The 15,909-nt window shown below is 35.2% G+C and overlaps 2 protein-coding genes across 2 annotated transcripts; one reads left to right on the forward strand and one right to left on the reverse strand.

The window, feature by feature from the left end:
- Window positions 1–273: 273 nt before the first annotated feature.
- Window positions 274–12,124, forward strand: LOC133295402 (uncharacterized). The gene is made up of 16 exons (XM_061494232.1): window positions 274–459; window positions 1,510–1,919; window positions 2,027–2,252; window positions 2,325–2,570; window positions 2,694–2,809; window positions 3,377–3,475; window positions 3,577–3,664; window positions 4,312–4,538; window positions 5,443–5,624; window positions 5,827–6,026; window positions 7,278–7,610; window positions 7,731–7,832; window positions 8,022–8,319; window positions 9,778–9,926; window positions 10,001–10,285; window positions 10,905–12,124. The coding sequence occupies exons 2-16, from the start codon at window positions 1,621–1,623 to the stop codon at window positions 11,115–11,117; spliced, it is 3,063 nt and encodes a 1,020-aa protein (XP_061350216.1). The 5' UTR covers window positions 274–459; window positions 1,510–1,620; the 3' UTR covers window positions 11,118–12,124.
- Window positions 12,125–12,780: 656 nt separating this feature from the next.
- LOC133295403 (uncharacterized) lies at window positions 12,781–15,909 on the reverse strand. Its single transcript, XM_061494233.1, has 6 exons — window positions 15,880–15,909; window positions 15,245–15,483; window positions 14,054–14,312; window positions 13,774–13,953; window positions 13,177–13,332; window positions 12,781–12,945 (listed from the first exon to the last, which is right to left on the reverse strand). The coding sequence occupies exons 1-6, from the start codon at window positions 15,907–15,909 to the stop codon at window positions 12,781–12,783; spliced, it is 1,029 nt and encodes a 342-aa protein (XP_061350217.1).

Consider the following 15,909-nt stretch of genomic DNA (forward strand, 5'->3'; position numbering starts at 1 on the left):
TGATACAAGAAATGGGCCTGCATACTCAGGCCCAAGGAAAGAAATGCCATCTGAGTCCAATTCTAACCGTCTTGGAAGTTGCAACCAATAGAAAGCACTGTGCAATGCGCGGATGTTAGGACGAGAGACGCGGTACGAAGCCGCAGAAACTGAATGAGATTTGAAAGTCTCGTTGGTGAAGCAATCTGTGTTGTAGTGTCGTTGCGTATCTTATCTTGTATTTGAAAAAATAAAATAAAAAATAATATTTAAATTAATACACGTGTGGATTTCGTTGCGGGTTTGGAATTGGGGTTGGGTTTGGGGTCAAGTAATGCAATGGTTTCAAAAAGAATATGCCATTGTTTTGTTCCTCACAGACATTCTCAGATGCCAAGTGGTTAAGTTTTCTCTTTCTCTTTATATTGCACGCACTCCACATGCTATCATTTCTATTTCGCCTTCTCTTAGCGACACCAGGTTCTCTTCCTCTCTCTCTCTCTCTCTCTCTCTCTCGTTTTCTCTTTATCTCTCTAATTTTCGTTATTTAATCATATTATTTGGAATATCGCTTATGATTGGTGTCTCTGTGTAACCGCTGTTTGGTTCGAATATGTTATTTTTCTTTCGTGTTTGGCGTTGTTTTTGTTGTCGTTGTTATATGTCGTTGCTTATTGTCAATGAGCTTTTGCTTCGTGTCTTATATTTGTAGTATGAAGATTTTGTTTCCGAATATATATTGCTTTCTTCGGTTGCCTTCTTGCTGCAACGTTGCGATGTAAGGAAAACAAGAAGAAGAAGAGAAATTAGGGCTTCGATCTCTTACTGAATTTGATTAATTTAACTATATATCTATTCGTTTAAGTTCAGTTAACTGCTTAATAGGACCTAAAATTTGTTATTGTGTTAACTCTGTTTTCTCTCATAAATCACTCTTAGTTCCTATTTCATCATTTCATTCTTTGTTATTGTAATAATAGTTACTTTACTTAGTATGTTGCATCGTGAGCCTAGCATCTCTTTCGGGGATGTTCTCGTCTACGTATGAGATGGGAAACATAAACTTCGTATACGTGTGAGAGTGTCTGGAGGATATGGAATTGTGGGGAAATTCAATTATTAGGAAAATCGAAGGAAGGCTAAATGACAAGAATGAGTAGCAAAGAATCGAGACAGAATTTGTCGTGGTGTTGGAGGAAAACGAGATACTAGAAAATAGGAAAATGATGATCTATGGTAGCATTTCAGTTGATTTGACCAAGGATTTACTTAGCCAGTCCTGAATAGTTACAATTATCAAATCTTGTTTGGTTCTTTTCATCTAATTTTTATTGTTGTTCCGAGTCCTGTAGTTTGCCATTATGCCATTTACTTAATTGAACATTAAATTCATACATAGCTTATATTTTTATCCATAAAAAAGAGAGATGATACTTCGATTATCTTTTGGTATTATTGTTTCTCTGGTTGTCAATGATGTGACCCTGTTGCCATTAATACTAATGTTATTGTTATTTTCATTTTGTGCAGAGTTTTGCTGGTGCTGTTCTCTATAACTTTCTGGAACTCCTAAAGTGTACTTCATTGCAAGAATTTTAGTACACTATAGTAAACTTTTTTTTTTTTGGTTAAAAGATTGGAATGGTCTCTGATAATAAGTCTGCTGGTTTCCTTGATACACTCAAAATGGAGAGGGTTAGAACTATTCTAACCCCCACTTATCCTTACCCTCATGAGCATTCCCGCCATGCTGTAATTGCTGTTGTTGTAGGTTGCCTTTTTTTCATCTCATCTGACAATATACACACTCTTGTAGAAAAATTAGACAACAATATTAAGTGGTGGTCTATGTATGCCTGCCTATTTGGGTTCTTTTATTTCTTTTCATCGCCATTTATAGGCAAGACTATCAAGCCGAGTTATTCAAATTTCAGTCGATGGTGAGTTTCTTTAACGAATGTATCACTATCAATGTATATGCGTCAATACCTATCTTTATGAAAAGGAATTTATGGGGATTAGAAATAATTTAATGTGTACTTTGCAGGTACATAGCCTGGATTTTAGTGGCAGCTGTGTATCATCTTCCTAGTTTTCAGTCAATGGGGGTGGATATGAGGATGAATCTATCTTTGTTTCTGACAATATATGTCTCTTCCATCGTGTTTCTTCTTGTCTTCCACATTATATTTCTTGGTCTCTGGTATATTGGCCTTGTTTCACGTGTGGCTGGAAAGAGGCCAGAGATTTTAACCATTCTTCAAAACTGCGCTGTAAGCTAGGAAAATGATTTTTTGTGTCCTTAAAATACTCAATATCATTCTGATGCTTTTTTTTAATAATAGGTACTTAGCGTGGCATGCTGTGTATTTTATAGTCATTGTGGCAACCGTGCCATTTTAAGACAAAAACCGGTTGATCAAAGAAATTCTACATGGTTTTCTTTTTGGAAGAAAGAAGAGAGAAACACATGGCTTGCGAAGTTTCTTCGGATGAATGAGCTAAAGGACGAGGTTTGCTCATCTTGGTTTGCTCCAGTTGGATCTGCAAGTGATTATCCTCTTTTGTCAAAGTGGGTTATTTATGGCGAGGTACTTGATATAATTATATGATTTATACAGTCTGCTGTGTTCAATCATATATCTATGTGTTCAATCATATATCCATTGTGGTTCTTTACATCTTATGATGTCAGAATTATTTTTATGTTTTAGATAGCTTGCAATGGCTCCTGTTCTGGTTCATCAGATGAAATTTCTCCCATCTACTCACTTTGGGCTACATTAATTGGAATTTACATTGCAAATTATGTGGTTGAAAGGTCAACGGGGTGAGTATTTCATTATATATATATTTTTTATTATGTGCTAAATTTTATTATTTTTCTGCATGTAGTATGATTATTTCTTTTAATCGTTCAAGTCATAAAAATTGTATCCTTAAATTCTTTTGATACCAAATTTCAATCGGAAATCACTGGCTCGAAAAACAAAATGTCTTTTAAAAAATTAAATCAATAAATTGTTGATTTTTGTTCTTGACAGACTACTACTGTCTGTACATTTTTTGAAATTTTACTTGAGTTTCTGATGAAGTTTTTTTTACTTCGGCTAACATTGTTTTTCTTTTTGCCAGTATGAGTTTAACTTTTCTTATATATTAGTCTTTTACAGTAATGGATATTAGTTGGTAATTTGCACAATACTGTTGTTATTCTGGACTATATTTCCCTGAACGAAGCAATGTGCAATAGTGCCATGACCCCCTGGCACAATAATGCGCATCAAGCAATAAATTATTACTGGTGGTATCTCATTTTCATGTTACAATATATTGACAATTTTTTCTCCCATTATTTCACTTTATATCTCTGTTTAAATGTATGAAAATTCAACAGATGGGCTCTCACTCACCCGTTATCTGTTAAAGAATATGAGAAGTTCAAGAAGAGGCAGATGAAGCCTGATTTTTTGGACATGGTTCCTTGGTACTCTGGGTATGTTTATAAAACATTTTGTTTCCCAATGACTTTATTATATTTCAAGGAGGTGTGGAAGGTGGTTTTGAATGTGTGGTTATACTTGCTAAATAACGCAGGACATCTGCTGATTTATTCAAAACAGTTTTTGACCTTTTGGTATCGGTAACTGTCTTCGTTGGGCGTTTTGACATGCGTATGATGCAGGTAACATTTTTATTTTTCCTTGTTTGTTGTTCATAATATTGTGTCAATATGTCATTTGAATTTATAGCTTGAAGTACCTAGTTGAATTTACAATCATTATCACTGCAAGTATTTGTATACCTTTTGAAGGAGTTTTTAGTTATTTCAAAATTCAAATCTGGTGTCAGAAAATGTTAAAAGGATTATTTTTTTTCTCTGTTTTTGTAAATAACCTTGTATATGTGTTATCCTTCTTTAAAAATAACACAATTTCAAATCCCAAAATGTGGATATGTGCCTTTACAAATCATAAAGGGGGTATTATGACTGATAAATTTTCGAGCTTGTAATTTTGTAACAAAAAATAATAAAAATTCTGAGTACAGTGTGATTTCTAGTCTCTCGATTTAGATTTAAATTATGTTGTGCATTTTTTTACTTTCTATTGAGCACACCAAAGTAGAACCATTTTTGCCTGTCTTGGTAGTTAATTTCATGTATAAAATCATCAGTGTCTTCATACGGGGCTTTTTTCAGTCTTATCCTTATGATTAATGATGTATTATTCTCAGATGTGGATAAGTTTGCTTCATATTTGTCCTTAGAATTGCTACAAGAATATCATTTTACCTGTATGCAAAGATATGAGAGTTTATTTTCATTGACAGGCAGCAATGAGTAGGGTTCATGATGGCAGCAATGGTGACCTTTTATATGATCATTTTAGTGAGAAGGATGATTTTTGGTTTGACTTTATGGCTGATACTGGTGATGGTGGGAACTCATCTTATGCTGTTGCACGGCTACTTGCTCAGCCAGAAATTCATACGTTCAAAGATGATTCTGTGCTTACCTTACCACGTGGAAACTTGCTCCTTATTGGGGGTGATCTCGCGTAAGTTGGCTGCACTTATTTATTCTGTCAATGTGATTTGATCATTTATTATTTATTACTTGTAAGTTTCTTGGGAATGATAAATTGACACTTGACACCATTTAATGCCATAGTTCTTGATTTGGAATTTTGAATACCTAGGTCTAAAAATCAAAGCATGAATAATGGAATTCTGAGTCTTCAGTCCTTAATTTTGTACATTTTTATGGACGGCTTATAACCAGATGCCACATCATATAGTATTTATATTACCCATTGACTTGCAAAGACAATACCCAGCTTCTTCTTGCTTCAATAAATACAAAAAGTAACTAGATAATAGATACTATATGTGGCATCTGGTTATAAGCCCTTCATACTTTATATGGTGTGTATCTAGCTTTTAGATTTTGGATCATGATGTTGTAATTCTCCCACCATGACTACTGAAGTCTCTGCCGCTTGGCTACTACTAGCTTCTGTAGCACAGGTCTTAGCTTGCTGTGATATTGATTGCTGATTTCCTGTCACCCCTTTTGCATAATGGACCATATAGCTACCTAGTGGGGCTTTTATGAAAAAAAGTTATTTTCTGGATTTGTTTGAAATTTGTTAGCATATTAGCATATTGTGGACACCCAAAATGAGAGTGAACTTAGAGCAGTGATAAAGTTGCTCCTTTGTGACCGATAGGTCATGGATTTGAGTCCATGAAACAATCTGTATGTAAAAATGCTCAGGTAAGTAAAGCTGTGTATAAGGATTTTATGGGTAGTGGTTTTTATTATGGGACACCCAAACTTCTTTTCCAACTGACCTAAAGCATCTTTGCTGTGGGATTTGAAGTTTTAACTTTTTTTTTTTATTAAGGTTCTGTAGCTATCTTTATTTTCTGTAAATGACTTTGTTTTTTTTCCTGTTGTAGGTATCCTAATCCATCAGCATTCACATATGAAAGGCGTCTTTTTGTTCCGTTTGAGTATGCTCTCCAACCTCCTCCTTGGTATAAACCAGAGCAGATAGCTGTAAACAAGCCCGAGGTACCTTACGGGGCTCAATTGAGACAGTACAATGGGCCTCAGTGCTTTGTTATACCTGGAAACCATGGTTAGTTTTAGCTCCTGGTCCGTGTCTCGACAACTTATATTTTTTTTTTCAAGGAGTTCAATCCCTTTTAGTATCTATTAGCTAGTTTAATTCATGCTTGTTTTTGGTCATTTTACTTCATCCCTGTTTTCAAGAGTTTAAAATTGTTTTTATGCCTAACGCCAATATGCTTTAGTAATTGTTATTACTGTATGCTTCGCAGACTGGTTTGATGGACTCCAGACCTTTATGAGGTATATTTGTCATAAAAGTTGGTTAGGTGGATGGTTCATGCCCCAGAAAAAGAGTTATTTTGCTTTGCAACTCCCTAAACGGTGGTGGGTTTTTGGGCTTGATCTAGCACTTCATGGTGATATTGATGTGTACCAATTCAAATTCTTTTCAGAATTGGTAAAGGAGAAGGTAGAATATTCTGTCCGTTTCTTCATTTTTATGTCATGGTGAAATATGTCATGAATTTTTTGGTTCACATTTTTTTCTTAAATGATCTGTGTACTATGATATAATTTGTTGTTTTAGTTGTATTGTCAATTTTGGTAGAATGACTGAAAGTATAAGCTCGTCAAGAAACAGTATTTGGAGTAATTTCATTGTAGAATGTGGTTGTTTAATTATAAAGAGTAGTGATAATTACTGATAGAATGTCATGCTTGACTAAATTTAGCATGCTGACTGTTTTGTTCATTCTTTCAGCGCTGTCAGTTGTGGTTCCTCGTTGTCTTTTGAACTTCTTGGATATGATTTTGGTTTATAACTAGGGCCACTATCCGTATGTCATGCTTGTAAACTTTCATAGTTACTTGAAATGGCTACAATGTTCCCAACTACAGGGGTCAACGATATCCCACCTCTCCTAAATTTTAATAATGTTATTTGTATAGAACTGTGTGCTCACCTGTTTTATTACCAGTCATTCTTTTGTGTTGCCATTGGTTCAACATGAAATATTAATCGATGTAAGTGACATTTAATAGTAAAATACTTAATGTGAGAGATGGGAAAGGGATGAGGAAAAGAATGTACAATTACACAATTAATATTGTGTAGGCCACTTCAATCTTATTATTCTAGGTTTGCTCCTGCCCAACCATTCATGCGTGCTTGCAAATTCCAAGGATTTAACTTACATATATCTACTTCGCAATACTTTTTTTTTTCTTTTCAGAAATCCATTTTTGATAGTTTAAGTTCAACATGAAATATTAATCGATGTAAGTGACATTTAATAGTAAAATACTTAATGTGAGAGATGGGAAAGGGATGAGGAAAAGAATGTACAGTTACACAATATTGTGTACGCCACTTCAATCTTATTATTCTAGGTTTGCTCCTGCCCAACCATTCATGCGTGCTTGCAAATTCCAAGGATTTAACTTACATATATCTACTTCGCAATACTTTTTTTTTTTCTTTTCAGAAATCCATTTTTGATAGTTTAAGTACCCTATCTAGATGCATTGTTTTAATTATGAACTTGTTGCTTATGATTCTCTGTTCTGTTCTTCTGTACAAGCTTTGATTAGTGGATATTTGATATACTCGTTTTTACTGTTCTGTTTGTTACTGGACCCTTTTTGTGTCTTTATACCTGGCTGGTTATTTGACCTATGTGCTGATTGAGCATACCTGCTCACTTGACCATTTTTAATCAAGGTTCAAGAGAATGACTCTGTGATCATTTTAACTCATGAACCTAATTGGCTCACTGACTGGTATTGGAATGATGTCACTGGAAAGAATATTTCCCACCTGATTTGTGATTATTTAAGAGGAAGATGTAAGCTTCGAATGGCTGGGGACTTGCATCATTACATGCGTCATTCTCATGTAAAGTCAGATGGGCCTGTCCACATTCACCATCTTCTTGTAAATGGTTGTGGTGGAGCGTTTCTACATCCCACACATGTTTTCAGTAAATTTAAAGAATTTAAGGGAGTTTCCTACGAATGCAAGGCTGCGTATCCTTCTTTTGAGGATTCGAGCAGGGTACGTAGAATGTTAATAGCTGCTTATTATAGTCCTCCCTCTCCTTTATTGTAAGCAACATTTCCTTGTTTTTTTATCTGTTTATAATGATGGTGTAACATAATTTTATATTTGATGCAGATTGCATTAGGAAATATCCTAAAATTTCGAAAGAAGAACTGGCAATTTGATTTTATTGGTGGCATCATATATTTTGTACTGGTCTTTTCAATGTTTCCACAAGTGAGTTCCTCTATTTCTTTGCTATTTTTTAGTTATTTGGGCACAAAGTTAATTATGGTTTTTGAGTCTTTAGATTCTTGCTCTTTCCTTTTGACCCATAGAATTAGCTGAGATTAGCTTTTTGCTTATCTGATAAGCTAGTATCTTCCGTAACTAACATGCAACTGTTTTCTTTTACTTATTTGCTAGTGTGAGCTGAATCACATTCTTCAAGATGATTCATTTTCTGGCCACTTAAGGAGTTTCCTTGGTACTGTGTGGAATGGGTTTATATATATCCTGGGACACTCTTATGTTTCACTAGTGGGAGCTATAGTATTACTAATTTCAGCATATTCTTTTGTTCCGACCAAATTGTCACGGAAGAAAAGAGCAATAATTGGAATTCTTCATGTTTCTGCCCACCTTGCCGCAGCACTGATTCTTATGTTGCTTCTCGAAATAGGCATTGAAACATGCATCCGGCATAAGTTGCTGGCAACTTCAGGTTATGTTCCTACCTGTTGAATGATTTGTATTGATATGATTTTTTGTAATTTGTACTACCTAAGTTGATAAATCAACATTTTGGCTTAGTTATTGTTAATGTCCCATTTGTTTGGCTAAATTTCAATTTTTGTCCCTTTTTAATTGCAACATTGTTATTCTCGAGTAAATTTTCAGTGCTTTTGATTAAATGCAAATAGGTGAGTCATGTGATTCTAATTTTAGTAGGTGCAGACCAAGTCTTTGGTACTATATTAGTTCTGAAAATATATCCATTATCTCATACTTTTGAATTTAATGCAATTTAGTCCTCTTGTCAGGTTGACATTGACGTGATTCTTTTCATTGATGTGCATTTTGTCATTTCCTTTTTGAAAGTCTGGAAAAAAGAATGTCACATCATCAATGTTATTACGCGTCACATTGCCATGTCACCAGACAAAGCTACATCAGCACCAAACTAATGAGGGTACTTAACTGCATCATTTGAAAAGGGTTAGAAATATAAATTGTTTTTTGGGTTTCCATAAATCCCACCTAACAATGTTTGGAACCCAGAACAGATTTTGAGTATTCTGAGAAAGATGAGAAATACAGAGAAACAAAAAGGGAAAAAATAATTCTGTAGTGTTTCTTGAATTACAAACTGTGAGCGAAGGAGAGAATTCTCCTAAAGGTTTCTCATTTCTATAATAGAGCTAATGCTTAGTTTTCAAATAACAACATATCAGAATGCCCTCCCTTATACCCTCTCTAACTAACCATTCTGGCCCTATTATTAAGCCTTTTGGTGAGTTGGTTATTGATATGGTATTAGAGCATCTATGATCAAGTGATTTGGAATATGGAGTTTGACCCTTACCACCCTCATTCTTCATAATTAAGTTAAATTTCAGTAGAAGATAATATGGTCCTTTGCATTGCGCACGTTTTAAACCCAAAGAGCTATTGCATGAGAGAGTAAGCTAGAAATATCAAAACATTCTTGTTGTGAGGATAACATTGTAACAGTTGCAGTGAAGGGGCTAAAATTAGGGGTGTTCTTGGACCAGAAGTGTAATTAGGTCTTTATTGCATGCAACTCTGCAGCCGGGTTTTGTGAGCCACACCATATTGTTGTATGCATAAGGGCATGTTTATAGTTATAGTGATTGTAAAATATAAAATACCATATGTATAATTATTTATTTACCTATTTATTTAAATGGAAATTATATTGTTAAATATTGTATCTTTAGATCATTGTTGTAACTAGATTCAGTTGGTAGATAATGAATTGCTGGAACTTAGCTCTGATGTTTTGACTCCTAATCCTGTGAATTATATCTTGAGATCCAGTCACTGTTTGCCATTACTCATCACAATAAATTATTGAAAAGGTTTTTGATGCTTCATAGAGTAGGATTGTGTCTCTATGATGATATTTGGGTTATGATGATGAGTTTTTTGTGTGATCCAGGGTATCACACTTTATATCAGTGGTATCGATCAGTGGAAAGTGAGCACTTTCCTGATCCAACTGGCCTCAGAGCTCGTATTGAACAATGGACATTTGGACTTTATCCAGCTTGTATCAAGTATTTAATGTCTGCTTTTGACGTGCCAGAGGTAAGAAAAATCTATGAATTTCTTAGTTCTGATTGTTCTTGCGATGGATTCTGTCATAGAGATTATTTTCTCAGGTCATGGCTGTCTCTCGAAACAATATTTGCAAGAATGGATTAGAGTCTCTTTCTCGAGGGGGTGCCATAATATATTATGCTGCTATTTTTCTTTATTTTTGGGTCTTCTCAACTCCTGTTGTTTCCTTAGTGTTTGGAAGCTACTTATACATTTGCATCAACTGGCTTCACTTACACTTTGATGAAGCCTTCTCGTCTCTCCGAATAGCTAATTACAAATCATTTACACGATTTCACATCAAATCGGATGGTGATCTTGAAGTTTTTACTCTGGCAATTGATAAGGTAAGAAGCTATTATTCAAACTACTGTTTTACATATGGCGAAGTGTTGAATTGGCTCAGGTTAGAATCGTTAGATAACTTAAAAGGATACCTTAGGTAACTTTGATAGTGATTGCTGCATGACTTTGAATTGCCGTTTCTTTTCCTTTATTTTTTTGAACTCATTTTTTTAAAGCTTCTTTTACAATTACGCTCTTTTTTTAACAAGATACTTGTTACTATTACTGATTGCTCGATAATTTACATCCCTCCGGCCTCTTTTCTGGTCACAAAGAAAATCTAAAATATTAAATTGTAGAAAACTGAGTGTGTAGATATTCATTGGTAATCTTTTTGTGTTTAAACCAAACTTCCTCTTTGACGTTTAAGTTGTTAGTGAAGGTTGTATGTTTTTGGTGAAAAGAGATAAATATAGTATAGTTCACTAGCATTCTCTGTCTGCAATTAATGAGAGCTTGAGAACGCAATGATACAGCGATTTGCTCTAAGAATCATGACTGCACCTTTTTTGGGGTGCTTGTGAATTTTTTTAAATTTTATAACTCATGTTTTGCTTTCAGGCTGGAAATTGATTATATTTCTCCAGTTTATTGAACAGTGTGTACATTTTCAATGTGTAGGTTCCTAAGGAGTGGAAGCTTGATCCTGAATGGGATGGAGAGACGAAGGATGGGGAGACACAACAGTTGAACCATTTGAGAAGGTTTCCCAGCAAATGGAGGGCAACCACTGCTCACCAGGATCCAATTCATACTGTCAAAATTGTTGACCATTTTGTTATTGGACGAACAGATACGGATGAGACTGGTTCATCAGCTAACGGGCCAGTTTAATGATCTATTGATCTGGTTGTCCTATTTGTAACATTATTTAGGAAGCATTTTAAAGAAATGAAAAAAATAACAGTAGTTTCCACACGGTTCTCTTTTCTTCTTTCTGAAAGTGAGATGGACCGAAGCCGGGAATGCAAATCAGATGAACGGTAAGGTGTAGTCGTTAGATGTTGTTGTAACTGTAGTCGTTAGGTGTTTTAACGATTGAGATGAACGGTTGAGATTGGTTATCGGCTACCTGGTAAATAGATAAGTCGCTGAAATTTGTTAATGCAAAGTGGTCTCAAAAGAAATACTGTTACGTACTTAACTGTTTGCAAAAACATCTGTATCTATGCAAATATCATAACTAATTCCTGACCTTTCAACTCTCCTTCAATTAGGACTTCTGGTTCATTTGTTTTTGACATTGATTTACAACTGTTGGTTGGATCAGTGGTGGGGCTTGGCTCTATACAAGTGTTGATCTAGTAACAGGAGGGGATCGATGGAAGTTTGTAATGGGGTTCAGCTTCTATGCAGAGGCATGAGGCTATGAGCAGTAGCGTGATGGTGACCGGTTGCAAGGTGTGTTTTAGCTCAAGTATGTAGGTGGCCGGTAAGGGACAATGGGTATTGTCTGGGTATGGTTGGAGGTAGGGGTGACGGGGGCGATGGTTTACTCCATGAGTTTTAGGTGGTCTGGTTGTGACAGAGAAGGATGGGGGTTGACGATGTGGTGGTTTTGAGTTTGGAAGAGCTGTGTTTTTGGTTGGGTTTCATGGGACGTGGGTGACAGGCAGGTGGTTTGGCAAAATTGGTGGTCACGACAGAGGCTGCTCGTCGGAGGCAAAGGGCAGGGGTTGCAGGTGGATGTGGCAATGACACTTTCGGTGGTTGGTGGTGGTAGTTGTACAGCAGCTATGGTCTGGCTAATGCTGGTAACATTCTCAAGGACATGAAAATTTGAACGCAAGTTGTTGAAGATAACATATAAAAATGTGTGGTTTATATTTTCTTTTCTCTCTTTTCTTCATATGGTTTCACATGAGAGCTGGACACACTTTTATCTAAGTGTAAAAAATAATTTTATCACATGATCATTCACACATCTTTGATTACTAGACATACCAATATGTTAAGGCACCTTGCTAGTGGTAGGATTAGATATAAGAGCGCGAGTTGACTCTCTTGTTTTTTTTTTTACTCCAAATTCCGAAGGATGGCCTCCCTTGAAATGGATGAAGTTTCTCGGATACAGCTAAAGAATTTAAGTAGATCAAAATTCAAATGCTGGATAACTATCGGCGTGCATAATCAATTTTATATAAGTAAATTGCCTCATTGTAGGAAATCTTTAGATTTTAACCATTAAATGACTTACGTTACCCAAAGAGATACACTCCAATTCACACGCACGACACCTGAAATTAAAAAGAAAAAGAACTATCTACATTTTTCTTGCATATAAAGTCAACTTTAAGTACGATGGAACTTCAATATTTGATCTTATTGACAAAACCATTTCTCTGATAACGAATCAAAGCTAGTCTTCTACTAAGCCTCAAGTACTTAAAATAATCTTATTGCTAGCAAAAGAATCTTTCGTATGTATGAGCTACATAGAAGGAGCAATCTTTGTTTGTTCGTGTTAAAATCAACCATTGTCTCATGTTATGTTTGACTAGTCTGAGAGGATAAAGCTCTGGTATGGGGTCCCTTTCAGCGCTTTCTGCACTTCATCCCAGTTTTCGATTTGCTTTGATAATGGGGCAGTATGAATCTTTACCTGACGGCTATGCAGATCTCTATACGGCAATCTTAGAAATTCTTGAACATCCTTGAGTTTCTGGAAATTAAAATTTGAAAAATATATATAAGAAGATCAACATTGAACTATATCTAAATATGATTTAATTTTGATCCATGACTGTGTAAATGTATTTTACGCTACCATTTACTTACGTAAAATATTACACATTTGATTATAACAAGTTAACAACTACTATCTCAAAAAGCCAATTTCTTTTTAATAATATTGTCAATGCATAATTAAATAATAGTTTTATTAAATTCTTACCGTGCGATTTTTAACAAGATCCTCGTAGTAGAGAACAATGTGGCGAGTGTTATTAAAGTATTCAATGGCTTTTGCAACTGCCTCCTCTGTTCGCTTGAGCTCTGGCCACAGTAACTTGGTATTGATCCGTGGCTTGTATTTGGCGAGAATTTTAGCCTGCTCAAGCAGAACTAATAAAATTATTTCACTTTTGAAATCAACACAGATTAGCACATGCTTGGTTTTACTTAATTCTAATATAAAATTTACTTTTCAACCAAAAGCTGTGTTTGTTGCATTTTGATTATAAACTCTAGTTTTCTTTTTTTACATACCAACCCTAATTATCTATCTGAGACGAATATGTTTCTCTAGGGTATCTCCGCAAACTTCGGCTCCTAGAGCTGGCTATGAAACTAATCCCGAATACAGGGGGCATGTCAGAGATTAAAATTTTAAGCTCTTCCCCAATACGATATTAGTGGGAATTAAATCGAAATCCTTCCACTAGTTACTCAGCTCTCATACTTAGATCTAATCCAAATTCCATAATGTAATCCAAACACACAAATATATATATATATGTATAGTAAGGAAGAAAGGGCAAAGGAGATAGACCTCTAGTGTGGAGTGGACATGAGACTTGTGGGTTCCATTTAGTGGCTTGGCAACTTTGTCATAGGAATTTGCTAGCACAGATAACACTCTACGGAGCAAATTCCTTCTGAAAAGGAATATTGTAGAAACTCGTCTACGTTGGAAGTATTCCACTATCTCCTTATGATGCTCCATCAAACCCTACAACATATGTATCAATTTTTTAGCATACTATATGAACTAGACACACACTTCAACTAGGACAAAGAAATCCTATGTGGTTATTCATCATTGTACCCACCTGATTAAGCATCCACTTGTAGCCCACGGCTGCGGAGCACTCATTCTTTGAAGCACTAGTGAACCAATCAAGATTGTACACTTCATCCATTGTCTTCAAAATTGAAGAAACATTCTCCCTTCTTTTGGGTATAGAAAATATTTCTCCATTGGAGCTAACATTAATGTGACTGTTCAAAAATGTCTCAAACCATCCGCTCCCTGATCTTTGCATTGTCAAGATGGAAAAAAACTGGACAGGATTGCAAGCACACTCCTCTCTGATCATTATAACAAATAAAATTGGCAGCATTTTAGCATGAGCACCCGCTATGTGCAGGGTCTAAGAAAGGGTTTATAGTAACAACTTTACATTTCATATGAAAGAGGCTAATTATATAAAGGGATTATATTTTCTTATGCAATAGGAGATAAGATATCTCATGTTGCACTCATAAACTTATGAGGGTCTCACTGTACAGAAAAATAAAAATAAAATTTGAAGTGGATCCCACACCTTTTTGAGTGTGTAAGAGAAACTTATTGTCTCCTATCACATGAGGCTAATATTTTCCTTATATAAATCCAACGTATAACCTCCAATTCACATCATGATAATGAGTTAGGAAAGGATTTGTAGTAGATAGTCTTGTCATGTTCTTGCATTTGCAAGAGGCTGATTGTTCTGGACCCATCTCATATCTCATGGGACTTATGGCTTTTAGAAGATAAGAGATCAATATAATCCTAATTCAAATATAAAAGGATCTCATCTATTAAGAGTTTTATTTCTACTTAAACTCTAACACCTCCAGGTAAATCCCTTTTACAAATAAAAGATTAAGCCTCACAAGTATAAAATTTTACTCTCTGATGAGATATATAAAATCATTAATGTAGTTTCACCCAACAGCTTAAGCTTTTGGGTTGAATTGGTTCTTTATATGGTATTAGAGTCTCGCCGCTTCCCACTTTCTCTTGTGGCGTTTCTTAGCACAGATAGGACATTGTCCACTCTTCTAGGTTCTTTACACTCTCATTTATTGTCATTGTGCACACACGCCGTCAATTTTGTTTCAAGCCTTTTCTTTGTGTACATTGACCGGATTCACATGACTATAACACAAACCATTATGCCAAAGTTCCTCTACAAAACTTGGATGCAATGCAAACTGATTCTCCTCTAAATATATGCACTTATATAAATATTTACCTGCTGTAAGTTTTGGGATCTGGATAATGCAAGTAGGGGACTTCCCATTCCTCCACACTAGAAGGATGACATGATGACTTGTTGACAACTATGAGTTCCAACAACCTGGTATTTGTGCGAACCCTTGTTTGCTCTAAATTACTTGAGTAAATGTACATTCCACAAGCCGCAATGATTAGCAAAACTACCAACCTCAATGTTGATGGAAATTTCTTAATAGATTTTATATCCACATAGTCCTGTAATGGAAGAGTTATATACCAGATAAGTCATTCTTCATAGGGAATAAACAATTATCAGAATATGGTAACTTTGACAAAAATTGCAGGAAAACAATATCAAAATATACATGGGGAAAGAATGGCTTACACTTGAAAAAATCAAATTAGTGTCATAAGCACGCCCACGCTGCAGCAGCACAAGTAATATACTTTGTGAGAATAAATAACTATGCCATGCTATCTACGTAAAATCTACATCTTCATTACTATTTGAAGCTCAAGACTTTCGGGAATAAGAAGATTAATTCCAAAAATAAAACAGAGAAAATAAAAAAAGAGAAGACGCTAATATTGTCCAGTAATGTAATTAAGAAAAAGAAGAAAACAAAATAGCAACAGTAGTTCTCTTGTCACCTTGTTGTGGATAAATATTTCTTCGATCAT

This window comes from Gastrolobium bilobum, unplaced genomic scaffold (assembly GCF_033153095.1).
Source record: "Gastrolobium bilobum isolate Gb01-03AN ecotype WA unplaced genomic scaffold, APGP_CSIRO_Gbil_v1 utg26664, whole genome shotgun sequence".
Lineage (NCBI taxonomy): Eukaryota > Viridiplantae > Streptophyta > Magnoliopsida > Fabales > Fabaceae > Gastrolobium > Gastrolobium bilobum.

What these genes read in the sequence shown, in the direction of transcription:
- LOC133295402 (XM_061494232.1), top strand. Translation starts at nt 1,621, where the DNA reads ATGGTCTCTGATAATAAGTCTGCTGGTTTCCTTGATACACTCAAAATG. An exon ending in GTGGTTGAAAGGTCAACGGG is followed by an intron (nt 2,810 to 3,376) that starts GTGAGTATTTCA and finishes AAAATTCAACAG; the next exon opens with ATGGGCTCTCACTCACCCGT. An exon ending in CAGAATTGGTAAAGGAGAAG is followed by an intron (nt 6,027 to 7,277) that starts GTAGAATATTCT and finishes TTTTTAATCAAG; the next exon opens with GTTCAAGAGAATGACTCTGT.
- LOC133295403 (XM_061494233.1), bottom strand. Translation starts at nt 15,909, where the DNA reads ATGATCGAAGAAATATTTATCCACAACAAG. An exon ending in AAATATTTATCCACAACAAG is followed by an intron (nt 15,484 to 15,879) that starts GTGACAAGAGAA and finishes CTTCCATTACAG; the next exon opens with GACTATGTGGATATAAAATC. An exon ending in ATCTTGTTAAAAATCGCACG is followed by an intron (nt 12,946 to 13,176) that starts GTAAGAATTTAA and finishes TTTAATTTCCAG; the next exon opens with AAACTCAAGGATGTTCAAGA.